Here is a 26149-nt window from a genome sequence, read left to right as displayed (position 1 = left end):
GAAGATCTCTAAGTATCAAAATGAAAGGAGCAGGATAAAAAGGAAATGGCAACCTACTCCAGTTTTCTTGCCTGGAGAATTCCATAGACAGAGGAACCTGGCAGGCTATAGTTCTTGGGATCGCGAGAATCAGACATGACTTAGTGCTATCTTTCTTTTCCACTCTTCCCTGTGGTGGGTCCCCAAGCTCCCAATCAGATCTGAACTGAGCAGAGGCCATGGGCAAGGTTTTTAATTTGGTGAGAGATTTAAGATATGACTTGTATCAAGCTGGATCTTAGCCTACCTGAAAGTTGGTCTTGATTAGCTAAGTGGAGATAGGTTTCTACCTGAAAGTGGACCAGACAGCCCTGGGATCAGCTTGAACTCCATCAAAGGTGGTGAAGGATTTTCCAGGAATGAAGGTGGTCCTAGCTAAACACAAAGCTGTTTTTTGGTTGTATGCAATCATGTTTCACCCAATCACTCTGTAGTTTAAATAAATAGTAACATAATAGATTTCACAGGATACAACAAATTGCCAGTTGTATGGAAAATACACTATGAGCTCAGAGAGGCTTAAAGGGTGTGGAATGAATTTTTAGAAGGGGAGAATAGTAATGAAGAGCTTTAGATGGGTATTTATAGAATAAATTGTTTCAGTAGGAAAAGACAAAACAGACAAAATAATTTCAAATAGAAGTTTAACTTGAGCAAAAATATGGATGTGGAAAAACTTCAAGTACTTATAGGAAACCAGAGTAGGTCAGCAGGTTGAGGACAATGACAGAGAAGGAGGCTGGAGCAGAAGGGTATGAATGGCTGTATGAAATTTCTTAAAAAAACAGTTTACTGTGCCTAGAAGTAGCCTGACAGAGGTCTATTTATTCCTAGGTCTCTCTGTCTCCACCTCCCTGTGTCTTCCCAGCTATCTTTTCGATTCCCCTTCTCTCAGCCTTCTGATCTAATCTGTTCTTTCTGTGCATCAACCTCCAACTGAAGGCCCCAAGAGCTTTGTATGGCAGATAAAACATATTTATTACTGTTGTGAAAATAAAATAAAAATCAGTCATACTTCAAAGAGTTAAAGAATATTAGCGCGTATATATGGAACTTAGAAAGATGGTAACGATGACCCTGTATATGCGAGACAGCAAAAGAGACACAGATATAAAGAACAGACTTTTGGACTCTGTGGGAGAAGGCGAGGGAGGGATGATTTGAGAGAATAGCATTGAAACATATATATTACCATATGTGAAGTAGATCACCAGTCCAAGTTCGATGCATGAAATAAGGCATTCAAAGCCGGTGGGAGGAAGGTGGAAGGGAGGTTCAGGACAGGGACACATGTACACCCATGGCTGATTCATGTCAATGTATGGTAAAAACCACTACAATATTGTAAACTAATTAGCCTCCAATTAAAATAAACATATTAATTAAAAAAACAGAGTTAAAGAAAAACATAAATTGACCTAGGCAATTTGGTTTCCAATGAATTGGTCATTTTGAAAATTGATTTCATAGGACATAAAGACAAAATTAAAGTGACTATTAACATATCATCAAACCTGGGGCATCCTTGAGAGTGAAAGAAAGTGCTGTCCATGATTACACTGGGATGACAGACATGATAATGAAATCACAGGACTGCTCACAGAAAAACTGTGAAAGACACTGATTTGACAAGGTTTGGGATGACACACAGCACCCCTGACACCATTTGACTCTCTTGAAGATGAATGCTCTTCTTTCCCTCCCATTAGGTTATAAACTCCTTAGGGCTAGAATTGTGTTCAGTCCCCACCTTTGATTCAAGTGTAACTGTTCACTCAGTGCTCTGTATATCATGGGTTCTCAATAAATATATATTGACCTCATGGGGAAGGCAAAAAAAAAAATAAATAAATAAACGTGGATTGTGGGATGCAGAAAAAGCCTATCAGGAAATCCAAGGGTGGAGACCCCATGAGAGACCTCAGGGTCACTGTGAAAATGTGGAATTTGTCTGTGATGGAGGTTAGAGCACCAAGAAACTTGCCCCACTTCCTGTGCCCTGGCTGCCCTGTGCCTCTCTAATGGCCAGGTTTCCTCCCTCCATCCTGCTGGCCTTCTTCTGGTCTTGTCCCCAAGCTCCCTATTTGGTTTTCTTTAATTATAAGCTTGGGAGCTTCTGCTCCAGGGCTGGAATTTGTGGGCTCCTCTGGGACTTCACAGTTTTAACTTCCTCACTCAGATTCAGTGTTAAGTATTTCACAGGCAATGGGAGACAGTTCTGCAATAAGGGCAGAGAGGCAGCCCATGGAAGGTGGACTGGCATCAGAGGGTGGGCTCAGGTACACAGATCCTGACTCTGTCCCCGTCTGCCCACCACCATCTCCTTGACTAAGTTCACTTTCTCCATATCCCCTTATGCTAAGAGGAAGCTGTTGTCTGTCTGAGTCTTGCTGTGTGAGCTGGAGAGTCACAGGGAGGCTGCAGGCAACACCTCAGCCTGAGTCTGGCTGAGAAGTTGGTGGGGGCAGAGGAAGGAGGTCAAAGCTGGGGGAAGGGTCTCCTCCCTGTGTACTCTGACCCAGTAAGTACAAATAAGAAAAGGGCAATGAAATGATTTTGACACTGGAATCTCTGCCATAGGGTATCTGCTGAATTTTTTTTTCCTTCAGGGAACCCACTTAAAGGTGAGTGAGGATCTTTTCCTGTCACCCTTCTTCTCTCCTCTTTCCAGTTCCTATTGCTAATTGCTGGTCATTTCACATTTCTGTTTGAATATTATTTTTTCTTCCCATTGTTGTCTGTCTCCTTCAGCTTATTTTCCCTTTTTTTGGAATTGGTGGTGGGCATATACCTTTTAGTGTTATGTGTCTTTTCTGTCTTTCTTCTAGTCCTTTTCTTTTTAAAAATTGTTTAGTTTTAATTGAAGGATAATTGTTTAGCAATATTGTATTGGTTTATGCCATACATCAACATGAATCAGCCATAGTACCTCTATGTACGTATGTCGCCTCCCTCTTGAACCTCCTTCCCACCTCCCACCCCATTCCATCCCTAGTTTGTCACAGAGCCCACCTTTCTTCTAGTTCTTTGCATTTGATCTATTTCTCTGTTTTTCTTCCTTTAATTTCTAATTGATCTTTTCCTTTTTTTTTTCTCTCGGTTTGGATTGGGAGCCTTAGTGTTGGGTTCCTGGGTTGAATAGTGGTTTACAGCAGGAAGACAAAGGATGAGTGCGGAGAGGTAGGGGTGAAGGGGCAGGAAGGACAGGACTGATATGGGACTTAGTGTCAACCTGTCCTCCAATGTATGTTTTAGCTACAAAGTGGCTTCTCTATGCTGTCCTTTCTAGGGAAAAAATGAAGCCATTAACTAAATAGCGGAAAGGAAGGAAATTAATGAGCAGGAAATTAATAACGTGGAATACTAGGATAGTTTCTTGAGTTGTTTGCATATTACAATCACTCATTCAACAATATTTACTTAGTGTATAATACATGTCAGTTACTGCTCTAGGAGCTGGGGATTCCGGATGAGAAAAAATGGCACTGGGGGATATGGGTTCTAGTTGAAAAGCAGAAGACAAATCTGTATGAATTAAATGTAGCAAGTCTGACGGTGTTGAATGCTATGAGAAACACAAGGCAGGGAAGGAATAGGGAGGAGAGAAGGATTTCAATTGCAAATAGGTCTGAGGAAGCCCTGGCTTAGAAGGTTAGCTAGTAGGTGAAGGGACAAGGTAGAGTTTATGTGCGATCAAGTTTCCATGAATAGGTAAGAGCAAGCACTAAGGTCCCTGAGGCTGGGATGGGAGTAAACACAGGATGCTGGTGAGACCAGAGTCATGAGGATTCTGGGGAGAACAGAAGAAAAGGAGGTCTGAGTGGTGATAGAAAGTCTGTTGATAAAAGCATTCCTTTATTCTTGAAATTTTTTGTCTTTTATTCTTACAGAGATGAGTTCACTTTAGTGGTTAGCTGCTCAGTCACGTCCAGCTCTTTGCGACCCCATGGCTACCCTGTCCATGGGGATTCGCCAGGTAACAATGCTGGATGGTTTCCATGCCCTCTTCCAGGGGCTGTTCCCAACCCAGGTCTCCTGCCTTGCAGTGCAGTGTGCGAATAGACTAGCATAGGGGCAGGAATGGAATGGCTGATGAGATGAATTCAGTTAGAGACCATCATCATCCAGAAGAGCAGTGATGACAGTGTGGCCAGGTAGGATGGGCAAGAATGGAAAGTGGTCAGGGGTCGATACATTTTGCAGAAAGAACCACCAGAGATTTATGATGTTGGGATGTGAGAGGGAAGGAGAAATTCAATATGACCCATGTGTTATATCCTGAGAAACTGGACAGCCCTGCCCTTAATTTACATGGGAAGGTTAGACCAGGTGTTTTGTTTCTCCAGAGGAGACCAAGGACTCTATCTGATCACTTTAGGTAGGATAAGCCCATTGAACATCCAAATGGAGATGGTGAGTATAGAGTGATATAAGAATTAGAATTCAAGGGAGCTTATATGTCATTAATCAACTCTATAGTATTGTAGCATACAGTGGTGGGTGAGGGGGAAAGTGGAGGTGTGGAGTGTATGTCTTTGAAGGTACATGCAGCCAAATGATTATATACACATTGGGTCCTTAACATAAAAGGAGGAATTGCTGGTGTGAGGTGGAACCTGGTTTGTTCAGTTGATTGATTCAGTCTGGGTCTGATATGGCCAAGATGGTATTTGAAGACTATAGGAACAGTGATTTGCTCCTGTAGTAGGACCTTCCATCATACCTTTGTGTTGTTTTTGGCAAGGATACCTGGGCATGTCTTTTCTGGGCATGAGTCAGAACATGCTCTGTTCTGTAGGAATTCAGCTCAGAGAGCCTACCTCCATGGTGGTGAATCTGGGCAAGGCTATCCTAGTTTTAGAAATTACTCTGTTTCTTTGTACAAAGAGTGTATCTTGTGTGGTTGCCTTGTTTCTTCTTTGCAAGGAGGTAAAGTAGACATGAATATATCCTAAATCAATGTCTCCTGGATACCCCTGTTATCCATTTGCAGAGAAATTCTATTCTTTTGTAAGTATCTCAAGATCAGATCAGATCAGATCATTTGCTCAGTCTGTCTGACTCTTTGCGACCCCATGAATCGTAGCACGCTAGGCCTCCCTCTCCATCACCAACTCCCGGAGTTCACTCAGACTCATGTCCATCGAGTCAGTGATGCTATCCAGCCATCTCATCCTCTGTCATCCCCTTCTTACTATATCACTTACTATCCCTCAGATGAAGAAATATAGCAATGAAGTAATATATTGAGGTCAAGAACAAGGGCTACAGCAATTGAAGCGGGAGTCTCTCTACTTTCAGAAAATGGAAGTTGCAGCTATATATTAGTTCACCTTGATTATTTTATTCAATCAACACATATGTATTGAGGATATACTATGAACCAGGAAGCCATTAGGGGCTGAACCCATTAGGGGGTGCCAATGTCATGGTGAATGATAAATGATGCTCTTATTCCAATAGGATGAGACAGACAATAAAAGTTATAAAATGTAATCCTGTATGTGTTGAATGGTATAAGTGCTGTGGACAAAACAAAAGCAAGAAACGACTTGAAAATGCAAGATGTTTATAATTTTAGTGACTTTCCACAGAATGTATCTCTTAAGAGGTTGGCATTTGAGTAAAAATCTGAAGCAGATGAGAGATAGAAATATGAGGAAAGAGCATTCCAAAGAGAAAAAATGCAAAGATCCAAAGGTGGGAGTGTCCAAGGAAATTCAAGGAAACACAGTGAGCAAAGGGGACATGGTAGGGAATGAGGTCAGAGATATGAGTGTGCGTGTTTGTGTGTGTATCGTGTAGGGCCTGTGTGCCACTCTAAGTATTTGGGCCTTATGTGGGGTAATTTGGAGCTTCCCTGGTGGCTCTTATTTAATTTGAGAAGTCATTGAGATGCTTTCAGCAAGAAAATTACATTGTATGACTTACATTTTAAGCAGACTCATTTGAACTGTTATGAGAATAGACTCTAGGGTTTCAATGGTAGAAGCCCGGAGACTGACTAGAAGCCTGTAAGAGTCCATCTAAGACAGAATAGTGGCTTGGACCAAGGCAGCTGTAGAGGAGATAAGCATTAACTGGATTCTGAGATATTATGAATAATATAGACAAGAGGCTTTTCTGATAGTTGGATGTAAAAGACATAGAAGAATTAAAAATAGTTCTAAGGTATTTGAGCTCAGCAAAATAAAGAACATCTCAAGTATCCATTACTTTCCTTTATTATAACATATATGAATTATCTCTTGGGATGAAATGGTCCAAGTTCTGCTAGAGATAGTATACTGAGTCCATCTAGTTCTGCTAAAAAGAGTCAGTGCCATATGGGAAAGCCAGTATTTTGCCTATTGAAAGAGGATTGTCCAATAGTCCTGTGACACATAAACTAACTCAGATTCTATTCTTCTTGGTATGGATACATACAAATGTAGATAAATGGTTCAATTCTATGAGATAGCAAATATCTTATCATCTATATTTTGGGAAAAATGAAAGAATGTGCTGTGCTAAATCGCTTCTGCCATGTCCAACTCTTTGCAACCCTATGGACTAGCTGGCCAGGCTCCCCTGTCCATGGGATTCTCCAGGCAAGAATACTGGAGTGGGTTACCATGCCCTTGTCTAGGGGATCTGCCCAACCCAGAGATCAAACCCATGTCTCTTACATCTCTGGCATTGGCAGGTGGGTTCTTTACCACTGTGCCACCTGGAAAGCTCCTATCCTCTTATATATCCCTAAGTATGTACTATTGTGCTCTAATGAATTACAAAAGATACAGATGACTGAAGAAGAATAATTCAGAGATAAGTAAAGACATGTCTCTCAATCTCAGAATTTCTCTGTCCATGTTTTCAGGTGACTGTGAACAACTGAACCATGGGGATATGGTTGAACCAATCATCCATAGATGGCTTCATTCTCTTGGGCATCTTTTCTCATAGCCAGGCTGATTTTGCCCTATTCTCTGTGGTTATGGTGGTCTTCACAGTAGCCCTCTGTGGGAATGTCCTCCTCGTATGCCTCATCTACATGGATCCTCGACTTCGTACACCCATGTACTTCTTCCTCAGCCAGCTCTCCCTCATGGACCTCCTGTTGGTCTGTGACATTGTGCCCAAGATGGCATTCAACTTCTTGTCTGGCAGGAAGTTCATCTCCTTTGTGGGTTGTGCCATACAAATTGGATTTTTTGTCTCTCTCGTGGGATCTGAAGGGCTCTTGCTGGGACTCATGGCTTATGACCGCTATGTGGCCATTAGCCACCCACTTCACTATCCCATCCTCATGAGCCAGAAGGTCTGTCTGCAGATTGCTGGGAGTTCATGGACTTTTGGGATAATAGATGGAATGATACAAATGGTGGGAGCCATAAGCTTACCCTACTGTGGCCCAAGGAATGTGGATCATTTCTTCTGTGAGATTCCAGCTTTATTGAAACTGGCCTGTGTAGACACATCCATTTTTGATTCCCTGCTTTTTGCTTGCTGTATCTTCATGCTGCTCCTGCCCTTCTCCATCATTGTGGCTTCCTATGCTCGAATTTTGGGGGCTGTGCTCCATATGCACTCTGCTCATGCTCGTAAAAAGGCTCTGGCCACCTGTTCTTCCCACCTTACTGCTGTGTCCCTCTTCTATGGGGCAGCCATGTTCATCTACCTTAGGCCTAGGCACTATCGGGCCCCAAGCCATGACAAGGTGGTCTCTCTCTTCTACACAGTCCTAACACCTATGCTCAACCCTCTCATTTATAGCTTGAGAAATCGGGAGGTGATGGGCGCCTTGAAGAAGGGGCTGGATCACTGCAGGGTTGGCAACTGGCACTGAACACCAGGGCATCTGGAGCCTGGTGCTGCCACCTCCTGTTTGCATAATGTTGGCAAGTCATTCACACTTTGTGAGTGACTGTTTCCTTATCAATAAATGGGAATCATGACACTACCCTACCTCACAGGGATTTTGTTGGGATAACTATATGTAAATCTAAAGTGCCATGAGGAAGCAATGCATTGTTATTATTATCATTATTGATCATTTATGAAGTCTTTGAAGGAAATTCACTCTATTTTTAATTCTTCTTGGTTATAGTTGTGTTTTATTGAGTGCTTGCTATGTCCCGGCCACAGTCTTTTTTCATTTATGTATCATCTATATTATTTAGTTGATGATTTCACCTAAATATAAATATTTTTAAATAAAAATTTTCTAGATGGGAGAAATTGAGTCTCTATGATTCTTTATTGGGTGGTTCCTAGTCTAAGGGATGTGGGGGAGGGAGAGTCATGGAATGGGAGTTTGGGGTTGGTAGATGAAAACTACTTCCTTTAGAATGGGTAAGCAACAAAGTCCTACTGTGTAGCACAGGTAACTATATCCAATCTCCTGGGATAAACCATAACGGAAAAGAACTTTTAAAAAAGAATATATATATGTGTAAAACTGAGTCACTTTGCTGTATAGCGAAGATTGGCAAAACATTGTAAATCAATTATACTTAAATAAAAAAGAAATACAAATATATCCCTAAATGCTAATAAATTATTTATGTATTTCCAGTACCTGGTTTTGTGTCTCATAGGTAGTAGTTACTTAATAAACCTTATTAAATGAAGGCAAAAATAAGACATCAAAAGAGATACATGTATAAAAACATTTCTAAAAGCACTATTCAGGTGCCAGACTTGCTGTGGCAACTGTGATTATTTCTGTACTTAAAGTTCTGCAAAAGTAAAACTATATCTGTTTTGGAAAGTAGAGATTAGAACAGAAATAAAGACAGAATTCAAGCCATTGTTTAATAACTTACATATCAGTCAGGGTACAGCCAGGAATAAAAACTTTTTAAGTTACTTTAGCAGAAAAAGTGTAGTGTAAGGAGTTGTTAACCAGATATTTGAGAACTGAAATGGCAAAAGAACACTAAGGATTGCAGAGGAAAAAACAATCTGCAAAAAGAAGTTACTCTTCCTGGTGTGAGGTTGTTCGGTTGCTCAGTTGTGTCTGACTCTTTGTGACCCCATGGACTGCAGCACATCAGGCTTCCCTGTCCTTCACTATGTTCCTTAGTTTGCTCAGATTCATGTCCCTTGAGTCAATGATGCCATCCAACCATCTCATCCTGTCACCCCCTTCTCCTCCTGCCCTCAATCTTTCCCAGCATCAGGGTCTTCTCTAATGACTTGGCTCTTCACATCAAGTGACCAAAGTATTGGAGCTTCAGCATCAGTTCATGGTGTTCTCTTATACTCATTTCTATTTCTGTATAGTCTCTAGTAATATCCCTACTTTCATTTCTGATTTTAGTTATTTTATTGACTTCTCTCTTTTTGTTTGCCATTCTAGCTTAAGTTTGTTCAATTTTGTTTATCTTTAAAGAAAAGACTTTTGGTTTCGTCAATTTTATTTAGTTTTTTAATCTCTTTATCATCACTCTAATCTTTGCTTTTTTCATTCTTCTAGCTTTTGGTTTAGTTTTCTCTTTTTCTTTAAAGTATAAAGTCAGGTAATCATTTTGAGTTCTTTACTTCCTTTCTGATATAGGCTGTAAAATTCTCTCTGAGCATTACTTTCCTGGCATCTCATATTTTGGTATATTATGTTTTCATTTTCATTTGTCTCAAGATTTTTTCTAATTTATCTTTAATTTATTCTTTGGTCCATTTGTTTTTTAAGAGTGTTCTGTTTAATTTCCACATTTTTTGAATTTTCCATTCTCTTCCTATCACTGATATCTAGTTTCATTCTATTTTGGTCAAAGAAGATATTATATTATTTCAATATTTGAAATTTATTGAGACAATTTTTAGTCTAACATGTGGTGTATCCTGGGGAGTGCTCCATGTACACTTGAGGAGAATGTGTGTCTTCTGTTGCTGGGTAGAGTGTCCTATATATGTCTGGTAGACAAAGTTGGGTTATAATATTGTTGATATCTTCTATTTTCTAATTAATATTCTGTCTAGATGTTCTATCAGTTTTTGAAAGTTAAATACTAAGTCTTCAACCATTATCACAGAACTATCTCTTTTCAGTTCAGTTTTATCAAAGTTTGCTTCATGTTAATTTGAGGCTGTGTTTAATACATGTATGATTAAAATTGTTATAGCTTCTTGATGAATTGACAATTTTCTCAACACAAGATGTACTTAGTTTCTTGTAACATATAACATAGTCTTTTAAACTATATTTTTTTCTTATATTAATATTTCCACCTCAGCTATTTTTTGGCTACATTTGTGTGGAGCATCTTTTTTCCATCTTTTTATTTTCCATCTACTTGTGGTTTCAAATCTAAGAGAGTTTCTTATAGACAAGATGGAATTGAATGATATTTCAAAAAATGTGTTTTGCCAGTCTTTGCCTTTTAATTGGAGAGCTTCAGTTCACTTCAGTTCAGTCGCTCAGTCATGTCTGACTTTCTGTGACCCCATGAATCACAGCACGCCAGGCCTCCCTGTCCATCACCAACTCCCGGAATTCACTCAGACTCACGTCCATTGAGTCAGTGATGCCATCCAGCCATCTCATCCTCTGTCGTCCCCTTCTCCTCCTGCCCCCAATCCCTTCCAGCATCAGAGTCTTTTCCAATGAGTCAACTCTTCGCATGAGGTGGCCAAAGTACTGGAGTTTCAGCTTTAGCATCATTCCTTCCAAAGAAATCCCAAGGCTGATCTCCTTTAGAATGGACTGGTTGGATCTCCTTGCAGTCCAAGAGTCTTCTCCAACACCACAATTCAAAAGCATCAATTCTTCGGTGCTCAGCCTTCTTCACAGTCCAACTCTCACATCCATACATGACCACAGGAAAAACCATAGCCTTGACTAGACGGACCTTTGTTGACAAAGTAATGTCTCTGCTTTTGAATATGCTATCTAGGTTGGTCATAACTTTTCTTCCAAGAACTAAGTGTCTTTTAATTTCATGGATACAGTCACCATATTCAGTGGTTTTGGAGCCTCCAAAAATAAAGTCTGACACTGTTTCCACTGTTTCCACATCTATTTCCCATGAAGTGATGAGACCAGATTCCATGATCTTCGTTTTCTGAATGAGTAATGCAATATTATTCAGCTGTAAAAAGGAACACATTTGAGTCAGTTCTGATGAGATGAATGAACCTAGAACCTATTACACAGTGTGAAGTGAGTCAGAAAGAGAAAGATAAATATCATATTCTAACACATATATGTGCTCTCTAGAAAAAAATGGTACTGAAGAATTTATTTACAGCGCAGCAATGGAGAAACAGACAGAGAATAGACTTACGGACATGGGGAGAAGAGAGGTGAGGATGAGATGTATGGAAAGAGTAACATGGAAAATTACATTACCATATGTATAATAGGTAGCCAAGGGGAATTTGCTGTATGTTTCAGGAAACTTAAACTGAGGCTCTGTATCAAGCTAGAGGGGTGGGATGCAGTGGGAGATAGAAGAGAGGTTCAAAAGGAAGGGATATATGTATACCTATGACCAATTCATGTTGAGGTTTGACAGAAAATGACAAAATTCTGTAAAGCAGCTATGCTTCAATAAAAAATAAATTAAAATAAAGATTCTTACCTTCTAATAATTTAATTACAATGTGTAACTGTAAGGATATCTCATGTTTGTGCTTTTTGAAATTCATTGAACTTAAATGTGTTGATTCAAGTCTTTTTATCAAACTTGAACAGTTTCAATATTTATTTCTTTAAATATTCTTACAGTGTCTTTCTTTCCTCTCTTTCTTGAAAAGAAAGAAATGCCTATGTTGCTTTGCTTGATGACATCCCATAGTCTCTTAGATTCTTTTAGTTATTCTTCATTCTTTGTTCTTTCTACTTCTTAGATTTGCTAATCTGAATTGACCATAATCAAGGGCTCTCATTTTTAATTTTGCTTTTTAAAGTGTGATATTGATGCCTCTAGTGAGTTTTTCATTTCAGTTACGTACTTTTCAGGTTCAGAATATTTGTTTCATTTTATAATTTATATCTATTTATTGATATTGTCTATTTATTCATGGATTGCTTTCCTAAAATATTCCCTAAAAATTGTTTTCTGTAGCTTTTTCTCCATAGTTTCTTTCAGCACTTAAAGAATATTTAAGTCAGTTGACTTAAAGTCTTTGTCTGGTAGGTTTAATGTCTGCTTTCTCAAGGATAGCTTCTTTGCATTTCTTGTCTTTATAGTTTGTGATTTTTCACTGAAAATTGGATATTTTGAATATGATAATGTGGTAATTCTGGAAATTAGATTCTTCCTCCTCCTCCTCAGTATTGTTTCTGTTGCTTGCTCTATTTGTTTAATGAGATTTATAAACGATTTTTGTAAGGTCTGTATTTTGTCTCTATTTTTGGGCTTTAGAGGGACTGAGTGACTTCACTTTCACTTTTCACTTTCATGCATTGGAGAAGGAAATGGCATCCCACTCCAGTGTTCTTGCCTGGAGAATCCCAGGGATGGGGGAGCCTGGTGGGCTGCCATCTATGGGGTTGCGCAGAGTCGGACATGACTGAAGTGACTTAGCAGCAGCAGCAGCAGCAGCAGAGGGAATGCAGGGAAGTTACACTAGTAACTGCATTTCTACAACAGGGAGAGGAATTTAGTTTGTCTATTCAGTTTAATTCTTAGAACACATATTTTATAGTTAAAATTATTATTTCCATTTTACAAATGAGGAAACTGGGGTTCACATGAGTCCCTTGCGTAAAAGAAGTTTAAACATCATGGACATACAGCTCTGCCTGACTTTAAGGTAAAGTGTCTGTTGTGCTATGCTACCTTTACTTTTTGTAAATTTTTTAGTATAACAAAAGCTCAACTGGGTTAGAGATGACAGAAAAGTGGGCAGGAGGAGGTCAGTCCAGGGACAGATTACTTCTTTATCATAACAGATTGTTTGTTGAATCTTTCATCTCTTGAGGACTTTGAATTGCAGCAGAATTGAACTCAGAGGTTAGAAGGGTCATTATGATTTTAGGTGGGCATCTCTTCATTTATCCTGGGTCTCCTTGGTGGTACAGTGGTAAAGAATCTGCCTGCCCATGCAGGAGATGCAGAAGACATAGATTGAATCTCTGGGTCAAGAAGATCTCCTGGAGTAGGAAATGGAAACCCAGTCCAGTATTCTTGCCTGGAACATTTCATGGACAAAGGAGCCTGGTGGACTACAGCCCAAGCTGTCACAAAGAGTCAGACATGACCCAGCACACGGTGCACCCTCTTCATGTAACCTAGATAATGGGAAGAGGCAGAAGGAATCAGAGGGGCAACAGTCTGGAAGACTCTGGAAGCTGTCCTGGTGGCTTCAGCTACACACATTATTTACTGAACATGCACAAAGTGGACCACAACTCAGAACAAAAGCCAACATTTCCCATTCCATTTTGGAATGGAAGGAGAGCCAATTTCCCCCAGATTGTCCTGTAGAATCTCTTAACAGTTTTCTTCTCTACATATCCCCAGGAGAGATTTTGTTTTGTGGTGAGATCAGGTGAGCAGATAACTTTGAAGGAGACTTCCTTCCCCAAGAGATTTAATTGCAAGGGACTAGGAACAAAGATGTTGCAGAAGAGGGTTCTCTAAGGATTTGTGAAAACAGAAGTAACTTTCCTCAGTCACAGCAGAAGGGAGAACGATGGATGGCAGCAAGGGTTGGCAAGGAATAAAGTCTCTTAGATAGATGCTTGACCTAGCCCAGTAAGGGGTTTCTTCCACAGGTGAGAGGCTCTATATTTTCTCCCAACCAGAAGCCCCTTTTCTTCTGGTCTGACCCACTCCCACACGGCTTTCCTTTGGGATGAGGAATGTCTGGTCTCTATGTGCTCTAATTTTTGTTCCTGAAAGACTCTTTCTTAACTCTTAAAGATTTTGCCAGGTTTTAGCATGGAACTCTCACTTCCAGGTTTTCCTAGATTTCTACATTCTTTCAGACTCATTTTCTTCCATTTTTAACCAGTCTTAAGTGCATTTCTTCAGAACCATGGTGAAAGGCATTTAGTATTTCCTCCCTCAGCTTGGGAAGTACCCATAGCACCACAGCTAACTGCTATTTTCATAAGACAGGAGGATATTCTTGAGGTGTTCTGACCACACAAGACTTTATTTCTCCTGGAAATTTCTTTTCTTTACATTTCCTAAGTCCCTCCTGATTCCATTTCAGGCCCATTTCCTTTAAGAAGATTACAAGATCTTTCTTGCAATGAGAGAGATCCCACTGTAGACCCAACTGACCGATCTGATCAGTCCTCCCTGGGTTGTGAAATCTGTTCACCAAGGACATAGGGCTCCTGGTGGGATCTGCCTCTTGACTCTCCAGGCTTTCCTGATGTCATTGATTACCTGGGTTCAGGTAAGGCTCTTCTTGCTGTGTCTTGTATCTCACCTCTCTGCTATCAAATGTCTTTTACCCCACTACCATTCCTGCCATTCTCCTGTTTACAATTTCTCTTAAGGTAGGAAACTCGTGTGGTTAGATTTTACTTCTGAAAAAAATTTTTACCTCTCTTAATCCTTTATTCCTTGGGCAGAACTAGAGAAGACCTGAGGGTTGTTTGATTGAGGTTTTCGGTTTAAAGCTTGGGAGACTGAGACCCAGAAAGAGAAGATTACCTCTCAGGGTCTCATCACAAGTTTCAGGAACAGTGGGCACGATTTGTCTTTTCAAGTCGAGAGAGGATGCAACAAAGTCTAGACTACCTGAAATTGGCTGACTCAGGGTATGGGGAGAGTTATCTGCCTGTGATGATATCTGGTTGTTAGATTTTGAAAGACAGGATAAAATCCTCTACTTACATATGTGCCTATATTTCCAACCTTAGAAAACAAATTTCTTCTTGCTGTTCCCCAACATCCTGTATATATATATTTTTCTTTTGGAAGTCCTCTCCAATACCCCATCTAGTTGAATGTCAGAGCTCTACTCTCATTTGGAGAAATATGTTTCGATGTGCCTGCTCCCTTCTTTTCCAACCCTATAGCTTTTTCTTCTTTGAGAAAGTTACCCTATAGGTTTGACTTCCCCCCTTTGCGCTCTCTTACAAAATTCCTAGGTGTACCTCTGCAGGAGTGTCATGTACAGACTTGGGCTCCGGCAAGTCTGATCTGAGTGGTGCAGGAAACCCTTTCTGTCCTAAAATATCTCCTGCTTTGCCTAAGCAAAATCTTGTATGTTGCCACCTGGGAAGGCTTTCTCTGGAGAAATTTGTATATCAATCGATAGCAAAGTGTTAGATTACATTATAGTGGGGTTTCCTTACTAGCAAAGATCAGTTTTCCCATCAATTCATTAAAAGACATTTATCAAAAATCAATTGATTCATTTGGTAAGTCAGAGTAAACAGCTCAAATTTTCTTTTAACTTGTATGTTCTGATTTCCAGTGCAATTAACTTTTAAAAAAACTTACCTCTTTTACTGTCCTTCTGCTACCACTTTTGTCCAGAGCATAATAAGTAACAGAGGTTGTAGACATCATAATAATTGCCACTGTGTATACGGCACTTACTGTATACCAGACATTAGAGAAGAGGCTTTATATACATTATCCTATTTTACCCTCATTGTATTCTTTAAAGATGATAAAACTGGGGGGCTCCTGCTTGGACCATCATAGCTAATTACTAGTAGTTACTTCTTTCTCTCCTCTGTCTTCTTGTCTCTCTGCCATTCAGTGACTAGGCATTGACCTGCTCCTTTTCTCAACAGCCAAGGATACCCACCATTTGCTGAGCCTTTTCTGTGTGAGCTTTTAAACATGTGAACTCATTTAATCTTCATAACCACGGTGGAAGATGATTACACGTCATTTTATTGATGAGATGAAAGATTCAGTGAGCACTTGCCCAATGCTAATAATTGGCCAAATTCTATCTCTTAGCCATGACCTGGTGATATATAGGTTTCCATTCCAACTCTTGAATCTGAACATTCATGGGTAGGCTCCCTCAACTGCCAACCTATGCGGATCCTCTGCTGAGTCAATAGGCCCAACTTGCCACCCCCATCAATATTTTGCTTTCTCTTCTCTGCCTCAAGCTCTGTCTTTTCCCTATCTCTGAAGTATTTAATTGACTTCTGCTAAGTTTGGATATTCCAATTATCCTTCAGGATCCAACTTCACCTCCTGGGCACCCGGAGGCCTCTCTTGATTCCACAAAATAGTGGAGAACTTCCTCCCTGGTACCCTTAAGGGCAGAGAGATTGCACCCATGGGAATTGCTGGACTGCCACATCCCCTTAGTGCTACATGTTCTTGGGTGTGAACACTTGTGGTGCACACAGAGACCACACTAACAGTGTTTGTGTTCAGTAATTTAAGTTTGGGGAAATCCATTCTTAAAAGTGTAAACAGTACCACCAGATAAATAATGTCAATTTAGAAATGAAATGCATTTTATTTTCACTTTTTAAGAGAATATAATAGAACTGCAGACTTTCTATCCATAATTGTGCACATAAGCACCAAATTTTGTGCATAACTTCAGGGTTTATAAATTCCTATTTAAGCTAACTTTGATGTTCTGTTGGTCAATAAAGCACTACAAGATTAATCAGCAACTTATTAATTCTAGACACCAACTGATATAAGAGGAGAGACCACTGAGGAGGAGGGACTTGATGGAAGAGTCAGAATTTGGGGGGTTGGGAGGAAAGATCATCAGGAGTGTCAGATCCCAGGAGAGGAGTGCATCTGCTTATCCAGTCTATTCTCCACACCTAGAACAGAACCTGGAACGTTATAGATGTTCAGTAAGTGTCACCTGAATGAATGAATAGTCAGGGAAGGCATTCCAGGCAGATAGGATGGTATGAATTCAAGCACAGACTCTGTCCAGTAGGAACCTGAGTGGACTTGGACATATCAAGATGGAGATAAAGTCTGAGACTCAACAGGCAGGTCTGGCGTGTCAGGATCTGTTGAGTTTGGCCTTACAGGGTCTGTGGATCTCTGTTCACCTGGAAGAAGCCAGGCTCTTGAACATGAGCGCAGGATGTTCCAGTGGGGGTTGGGAAGGAAGCTGGGAAGGGTCAGGCCATTGTACTGCTTCTCTCCAGACTGTAAGCAACTGCCTCTGAGGAAAGCCAGAAGAGTTTGAAGACAATCCAGTCTGCTCCACAGCTTTCCCCAGAAGGGTGGGCAGAGCCAAAGACATTGGGCTCTCCCAGCTCCCAGAGTCTCAGAACTCAGAGAGCTCATTAATGTGTTGTTAACGGGAGAATTCTGTGCCTCTGCCTGGCTGCCTTCTGCACTCAGGGACTCCTTTTCCTATGTCTTCTCTCATCTGTGCCATTGTCTTTCCCCTGATCCTTCTCTCTCAGCATCTGTGTTCCCTTTTCTCACCATGTTTGTGTTCTCTACTTTCTCTGTCTCTTCTTGGGAAGAATAATTTTTTATATTGCAACACAGTTCTCTATTTTTTTTTTTCTATTTTTTCGTGGCTATTAATCTTGTCTCCTTTTCCATGACATTTTTCATTATTCCTTTCATCTCTCCCTTCCTCTCCTGGTCCATTGTTATTGTTTCTCCTCATCCTTCAGCTCTCTAATCCCTCACCCTCTTTCTTTCACATTCTCATCCTATTGCTCTACAAGGCTTACAGTCTTTGCCTGGAATGGGATTATCAATTTGATCCTATGTGCTACGAGTGTGGTGTGTATGGCTAGTTAGCTTTGACAACAAAGAGATCCCCCACAATATCCCCCAAGTTGACACTGAGAATTGTATTTGGCCAATGTTGCTAAAATATAAATTATTTCAAAAAATTTCCTAATGTTTAATTTGTTGAATGTGTCTTAAAAGTTATGTTACAGTGCAAGCTGAAAGAGCAAAGATCTACCAAATATGTTAGTTATCCGCTGATGATAATCTTCACTTAAATCCGGAAACACATAAATACATTCTTGTCAAAAAGTCAGTCATTATAGGTTAAGTTAGAGTTCCTCTTTGACCACTGCTGCTGCTAAGTCACTTCAGTCGTGTCCAAATCTGTGCGACCCCATAGACGGCAGCCAACCAGGCTTCCCCGTCCCTGGGATTCTCCAGGCAAGAACACTGGAGTGGGTTGCCATTTCCTTCTCCAATGCATGAAAGTGAAAAGTGAAAGTGAAGTCACTCAGTCGTGCCCGACACTTAGCGACCCCATGGACTGTAGCCTACCAGGCTCCTCTGTCCATGGATTTTCCAGGCAAGAGTACTGGAGTGGGGTGCCATCGCCTTCTCCGTCTTTGACCACTATCCTCACCCAATTCTAACCTTCTCTCCAGAAGTATCCATTATTATCCTCTGTGCCCTTCAGGACTTTATGTGTACTTGTTTTTCATATTCTTGCCTCCCCACACTTAATATTCCCAAACTTTATTCCAATTTGGTTAAAGAGTTGTATCTTTGTTTTAGTTTGATTTTCTCTAGTTACTAGTGAAATAAAGCAGTCTTTCTTGCTTATTTTTGCTTTTGTTTTGGTGAAGTAAAGAATTTATTGCACGACATCAAGGAAGAATGATGTAAAGGAGTTTTTATCTAATGTTTATTTGGATTTTTCCCCCTGAGAATTACTGCTTATTTTGTTTATCTTTTATCTTATTGTATTGTGTTATTCTTTAAACATATTGAATAGAAAAATGTTATGAATTGCTGTCTAATATGTATTTTATAATATATCATATCATTAAAAATTTTTATTTTATATTGGAGTATAGTTGATTTATGAGGCTTGTTAGTTTCAGGTGTATAGAAAAGTGATTTAATTATACATATACATGTATCTACTCTTTTTTTTTCATGTAACTTTCTTTTTCAGATTCTTTTCCAATATATTATTATAGAGTATTGAGTAGAGCTCCCTGTGCTAAACAGTAGGTCCTTGTTGATTATCTATTTTACTAAATACTTTTACTATTTATTAGTAGTATGTATATGTCAATCCCAATCTCCTAATTTATCTCTCTCCTTCACTTTTCTCCTTTGGTAACTATCAGTTTGTTTTCTAAGTCTGTGAGTCTGTTTCTGTTTTGTAAATAAGTTTATTTTTTAGATTCCACATATTAAGTGATATTTTATTTATTATTGCATACTTACTATATAAAACAGGTAGTATATATATGTATACGTCACTCTTTATGTCATATTTAAATGCATCTAGTCTTTGTCCTAGGTCATAAATACATTCTCCCATATTTCTTTTGATACTGTTATTTATTAATTCAGTTCTTTAAGCTTCCAGAATTTATTTTTGTGTGTGGTATGATTAGAGACCTAATTGATTTTCAAAAGAGATGAGCAATTGTTCTACACCATTTATTTAATAGCCCTTCTTTCTCACAGAATTTAGATGGTATTATTTAAATCAGAATGTAAATTTTCATACACATAGGATGATTCTGGACTTACTCTTTTTTGTTGGTCAGTTTTTCTATTCCTTCACTGATACTAGATTTTTAAATTTTGATAATAGATGAGGTAGTATCACTTTTAACTTTGGTCTATTAGCCATTGTTTAACCCTTTCAAAATTTTTTGACTCTTTGTTCAGAAAACATTAATTAAGTACCAACAGGAATCTTGGTTCTCACTTTATCAGTTCCCATTAATAATGCTATTGATTATCATTTCAGCATTATATTTATGTATTTATTTAAAGTATGTATTGTCTCACAAAGAGTAAAATTCAAGAGAGACAACACCATATACCATAAAGACTTTCTTTTTCTACCCTAGATTTCAGCAATCTGATTCTTCTAATTCTTTCTTCTGGGGCAAACACTGTTAGTAGATCCTGTGTTTTATTTCAGAGATTTAATTTATTTGTATATGCATGTATTATATAGAAATATCTTCTATGTATGTATGTATATATCTGTGTATATATACACATTTATATATATGTAAAATGTAATATTATATAAATTACTTGTATATATTATATAATATGTGACATAGTATATTATTATAGCATAAAATTTACATAGTAATATATAACATAATTATGGTACATAATTATATATTATACAGTATAACATTTTATATTTACAATTACATTATAAACACCACTTTGTAATGTGCTTTTTTTTTGAACAGTATTATTTTGGAGAAGTTTTTATCAACACATAATAAGCAATCTCATTCTGTTTCTTACTTGAATATTATTCCAGTGTTTATTCATTTTTTCCTCTGTTGATAGATTGCTTTCCAGCTTTTTTCTCCTATAAACAAATCTACACCAAACTGTCTTGTCTGTGCATCAATTCATGTATGTGCACATATATCTGTAAAATGAATAAATAGAACTATATTTTTACTAAAAAATCCTCCATCCTCTGAATGTTCCTTTTTCTATTGCACATCATTCTAGTTCATGTTTACTGTATCTTTCCTTACATCATTTAATGTTGAATGTAAACAGTTTTGTTTCCCTGAAGAGTTTCTTTTTTCATCCATTTTGCTCTGCTGTTGATTTTCCTTTCCTTCTTTGAGGTTGGAAACATTTTTCAGATGTTTGCTGACCCTCTGTTGTCTACCTGTATTAAAATGTGGGGTCAAAACAAACACGTTGGGCACCCTAAGCATGTAGGTGGTGGTGGTTTTTAGTTGCTAAATCATGTCTGATTCTTGCAACCCCGTGGACTGTAGCCCACCAGGTTCCTCTGTCCATGGGATTTCCCAGGCAGGCATACTGGAGTGAGTTGCCATTTTCTTCTCCAGAGGATCTTCCTGACCCAGGGATCAAACCTGGATCTCCTGCTTGGCAGGTGGATTCTTTCCCAATGGATTCTTTCCTAGGTGGAGGTATCAGGCAAGCCCATGGGCATGTCATTGTGGCTTCACTTAGCAAAATGACTGGCCTTTTTTTTTTAAATTTACAATGTCAGTATCTTTAGATGTTTTCTGGGTTGAGTAGAGGCTCATCTATTTTCCTGCTTAAAGGGAATAAATCTGGATCTTGGGAACTCCCCCCAACCCCCAACCCCATTCTTGACATGTTGCCTTGTGCTCATAGCACCATCACCTCCACTGGGCCTCCACTGGGTTTGGAATTATTGGATTCAAGTTCTCTGGAGAATTATTCTCCTACTTTCTGCCAGGATGAGGGATGGGTGGGGCCCATGTGTGCGGAGTTGGGAGGGAACTGTGCTCCTTTAGCCATCTTTCAGAAAATCACCATTTTCAGTCTCACCCTTGCCCTGACTTATAGTCCCTTAGCCATCTTAGGTCTGCATGCTAGTTTTATTTGAGGTTCTAAAAGCTTTGTTATTCTTGCTTTTCTCATGTTCAGATTTTACTCATTACCCTCTTTCTAGTAAGAGTTTTTTGAGGAAACAAAAGTTGAGTATGTTCAATCAGCCATTTAATTCCAGAAGTGGAGTTCTTGGGACTCTGGTATCATAGGTCTTGGGACTCTGAGTGCCGAGTATAATATTTAGTTAACCTCAGGTTTCTAAGTTGAAGAACTACAGGGCTTCTTTTTTTTTTTTTTTGGCCATGCCACTGCGCAGCTTATGGGATCTCAGTGGCTCAACAAAGAACTGAACCAGGGTATGGGAGTGAAAGCTTGGAGTCCTAACCTCTAGGCTGCCAGAGAACTCCCTGGAGGGCTATTCTTATGTATAGCCTCTCTTCTCTCTATGCCACAAGAACAGAATTCTTGCAAATACAGCCCATCTGTGTGAGTCTTTGTTGAATCCCTTCTCCTTTGCTAGAATAAACCAGGTCCCAAGACCTTCTTTGTACCAGTTCTTTCCTTTCTGCTGGCACAAACAATCAGTTTTGGTTTTGCCCCCCTCTTTGATGAGTTACTTTGAGGTCTATGCTCATGGGTGTTCTTTTCCCCTTTTCTCTTCACCCTGCTCAGTTTCTACAGCTTCTGGTGACCCTTACAATTTTATTTAGTGAGTTCTTTTTTAAGCTAACTCCAACTTTAGCCAACATGGACAGTGTTTCTGCTCTTGATCTCCTTACTGCCTTTGAGTGACTTTTGAGAGAATTCTGACTATACACTGTCATTTCAAAACTGCAAGTGTTGTGTTGAGAATTTAATCATGATTACATGGAAATGATAGATTAATTTTGGGGAGAATTTGCATCCTTACAATGTTGAGCTGCATAGCTTTCTTCAGGCCTTCTTTTCTGTTTTTAACTTATGTTTTGTAATTTTTAGAATCAGCATTCTTTCCTAGGTACTTCACAGTTTTTTTAAATATATTTTTAAGATTTATTTATTTATTATTTAGGGCTGTACTGAGTCTTCATTGCTTTGTGTGGGCGTGGGCTTTCTCTATTTGTGATGAGCAGGGACTACTCTTCACTACTTGTGGTGAGTGGGGGCTGTTCTTCAACTGTGTGAATGGACTTTCCATTTCAGGAGCTCCTCTTATTGCAGTGCATAGGCTCTAGGCACTGGGCTTCAGTAGTAGGACGTGGGCTCGTAGTTGTGGCCTGCAGGCTCTAGGGCGTGCAGGTTTCAGTAGTTGCCACACACAGGCTCAGTAGTTGAGGCTTGCAGGCTCCAGAGTGCTGGCTCAGTAGTTGTGGCACATGGACTCAGTTGCTCTGCAGCCTGTGGAATCTTCCCAGACCAGAGATCAAACCCATGTTCCCTGCATTTGGAGGTGGATTCTTATCCACTGTGCCATCAAGGAAGTCCCTACTTCATAGTTTTTGCTGCAGTTGTAAATATTTTTTTTCTACTTTTTAATTGGTTAGTGGTATAGTATGAGAAAGATACAGATTTTTGGCTGTTGATCTTATACATAGTATAATGTTACTTTAAAATTAAGTTATATATCTAAATAGAAAATGTGTAAAAAACAAAATTTTGGAGGGAGATAACTCTTAACCCCACTATCTAGGTGGAACCGCATGGTTAATATCTTGGCATATTTCTCCCAGTCTTTTGAAATACAAAAATATTTCATTGATATAAACTTTTTATTCAGTATCTATTAAAATGTCATAAGTATCACACTGACAACATATTATTTTATCATTTAATCATGCCACAATTTACTTAGGTTTTCCTTTGGGTTGGGCTTTTGGGTAGTCCCCAGTTTTTCACTCGGAGAAGGCAATGGCACCTCACTCCAGGACTCTTGCCTGGCAAATCCCGTGGATGGAGGAGCCTGGTGGGCTGCAGTCCATGGGGTTGCTAAGAGTCGAACACGACTGAGTGACTTCACTTCCACTTTTCACTTTCATGCATTGGAGAAGGAAATGGCAACCCACTCCAGTGTTCTTGCCTGGAGAATCCGAGGGACTGGGGAGCCTGGTGGGCTGCCATCTCTGGGATCGCACAGAGTCGGATATGACTGAAGCGACTTAGCAGCAGCAGTTTTTCACTTACTATTTTTCTTAGAAAATATTTTAGGCTTTTACATTTGAAAAAAATTAATAAACCTCCCACTCTCTCACTTTCCCCACTTGTGAAATAGGAATAATCATTATTCTTTCAAAGCAGTTATGAGAATTGAATGCTAGAATGTGACAGTGCCCACCATGGTACCTGGTACATGGGAAATGATCAAGTGACGTCAGCTGTCATCATTTCTGTACTACCAGGCATTGATCAAGTTGTTACTTTCAATCTTTACTATCACTTTACAAGACAGTTGTTACCCCAATTTAAGATGAGAGAACAGGTTCAGAAAGGGTATTAAGTGACTAGGTCGCAAAGCTTCTAAAGACCTAGAAGCTGAAACAACAACAGCAGCCTGCATGTTTATTCGCACTCTTTCTCTTGAGAGAACATGTTTGTTACTCTAAGCCAGGTAACATATAAAGAGGGAAAAGTTTTGTGAAAAGTGTTAATGACTTTAGTAATACGGCATTGAATATAAACCTCCTGCTTTCAGATCACAACCCTCTGTCTGGCGCATCCCTCTGCAGGAACAATGGCCTTGATGAAAAATCAGACTCACATCTCCCACTTCATCCTCCTAGGCCTGTTCAACCACACACCACTGCACCTCCTCCTCTTCTCCATCATCATGGTCATGTTTCTGGTGGCCCTTTCTGGCAACGGGCTCATGATCCTCCTCATCAACACTGACTCCCGTCTACACAGCCCCATTTACTTCTTCCTCAGCTGGCTGTCACTCATGGACCTCACGCTCATCTCCACCAGTGTACCACGGATGGCCATCGACTATCTCCTGGGCCATGGTTCCATCTCCTTCACAGGCTGTGGGCTCCAGATCCTCTTCTTTGTCACCCTCCTGGGGGATGAGTGCTTCCTGCTGGCTTTCATGGCCTATGATCGCTATGTGGCCATCAGCAACCCACTGAGGTACTCAGTGGTCATGAGTTGCCGTGTCTGCTGGCTCATGGTGGCATTGTGTTGGCTTTCTGGTCTGGTGGATGGGTTAATTCAGGCCATCTATACCCTGAGCTTTCCCTACTGTGGCTCTCAGGAGATCGACCACTTCTTCTGTGACATCCCTGCAGTGCTTAAGCTGGCCTGTGCTGACACTTCTCTCTATCAGACGATGATCTATGTGTGCTGTGTCATTATGCTACTCCTGCCCTTCTCTGTCATCTCTGTCTCCTATCTGCTGATCTTTGTAACTGTGCTCCGCATGCATTCTGCTGAAGGTCAGAAAAAGGCCTTTGCTACCTGTTCCTCCCACATGGCAGTCGTCTCTCTCTTCTATGGGGCTGCCATGATTGCTTACATGCGGCCCCAGACCTACCACTCCTCCAAGCAGGACAAGGTGGTCTCAGCCTTCTATACCATGATTACCCCTATGCTCAACCCACTCATCTACAGTCTGAGGAACAAGGAAGTGGCTGGTGCTCTCAAGAAACTCCTGGGGAGGTGTCCATGTGGTGGGAGACAGGAATAACTTGGCACTGCCACTGCATATATAGCTCTGGGCCCTGGGAACCTGGCTTACTCAAATGTAGTTTGATTGAAGGAGGTACGAATATGTCCTGCTGTTGCTGCTGCTACTGCTGCTAAGTCGCTTCAGTCGTGTCCGACTCTGTACAACCCCATAGACAGTGGCCCACCAGGCTCCCCCATCCCTGGGATTCTCCAGGCAAGAATACTGGAGTGGGTTGCCGAATATGTCCTACTGAAAATTAAAGTTAGTTTCTGACCAGAAATAACCAGATTAGCACATCAATTCAATCTATCCTATCCATGCTGAGTATGGGCAATGTGGGAGGAAGTCCGAGCCTCTATGATTACATAGTACAGAAGACACAGACCCTTAATCCCTCAGCTGCTGGGAGACTGGGCATGAGACCACTCTTAGCTGTGTCCCTTCAAGAATTACAGAAGGCTGAGGAGACTGCCCAAGTTCATGGTTCTCCTTGGTGTGCTGCCTGAATCTCATGACTTATCAGTGTGGATGGGGTACACATATCTGGCTGCTGAGTGCCAAAGAATGGATGCTTTTGAACTGTGGTGCTAGAGAAGACTCTTGAGAGTCCCTCAGACAGCAAGGAGATCAAACCAGTCAATCCTAAAGGAAATCAACCCTGAATATTTATTGGAAGGATTGATGCTGAAGCTGAAGCTCCAATGCTTTGGCCACCTGATGCAAACAGCTGATTCACTGGAAAAGACTCTGATGCTGGCAAAGATCGAGGGCAGGAGGAGAAGGAGGCAAGAGAGGATGAGACGGTTGGATGTCATCACTGACTCAATGGACATGAATTTGAGCGAACTTTCGGAAGGAGTGGACAGAGAAGCCTGGTGTGCTACAGTCCATGGAGTCACAAAGAATCAGACATACTGACTGAGCAGCAACAGTGTTTCCAGATACTTGCCTATTTCTTCTAGGTTGTCCAATTTGATGGCATATAATTGTTCATAGTGTTCTCATGGTATTTCTAACTTTCTAAAGTATAAGTTTTTATTTTTCCTTTTTTGTTTCTTATTGTGTTTGAGTCCTCTCTCTTTTCTTTTGGGGAGCCTGGCCAGAGGTTTGTTGATATTGTTTACCCTTTCAAAATACTACCTCTTGGCTTTATTGATTTTTATAGTTTTAAAATCTCTATTTATTTCCTCTATGATCTTCATTATGTCTTTCCTTCTGTTAAGTTTGGGCTTTGTTTGTTCTTTTTCTAATTCTTTTTGGTGGTAATTTAGGTTGTTCATTTAAGATGTTTATTTTTTCAGGAAGGCCTGTA

General features: G+C 40.0%; 2 protein-coding genes across 2 annotated transcripts; both read left to right on the top strand.

The window, feature by feature from the left end:
- The first annotated feature begins 6919 nt into the window (after positions 1 to 6919).
- On the top strand, positions 6920 to 7867 carry OR2V1 (olfactory receptor family 2 subfamily V member 1). The gene has a single exon (NM_001389884.1). It carries the CDS (start codon positions 6920 to 6922, stop codon positions 7865 to 7867), a length of 948 nt encoding a protein of 315 aa, NP_001376813.1.
- A 16037-nt stretch (positions 7868 to 23904) lies between these two features.
- OR2T61 (olfactory receptor family 2 subfamily T member 61) lies at positions 23905 to 24855 on the top strand. Its single transcript, NM_001390708.1, has one exon. The coding sequence runs from the start codon at positions 23905 to 23907 to the stop codon at positions 24853 to 24855; it is 951 nt and encodes a 316-aa protein (NP_001377637.1).
- Positions 24856 to 26149: the final 1294 nt, after the last annotated feature.

Source organism: Bos taurus, chromosome 7 (assembly GCF_002263795.3).
Source record: "Bos taurus isolate L1 Dominette 01449 registration number 42190680 breed Hereford chromosome 7, ARS-UCD2.0, whole genome shotgun sequence".
Lineage (NCBI taxonomy): Eukaryota > Metazoa > Chordata > Mammalia > Artiodactyla > Bovidae > Bos > Bos taurus.
The sequence above is the reverse complement of the archived record's forward strand: the minus strand, read 5'-3'. Positions and strand labels throughout refer to the sequence as shown.

Excerpts from the sequence above, each read along its gene's own strand:
- OR2V1 (NM_001389884.1), top strand. The coding sequence starts at position 6,920 with ATGGGGATATGGTTGAACCAATCATCCATAGATGGCTTCATTCTCTTG.
- OR2T61 (NM_001390708.1), top strand. The coding sequence starts at position 23,905 with ATGGCCTTGATGAAAAATCAGACTCACATCTCCCACTTCATCCTCCTA.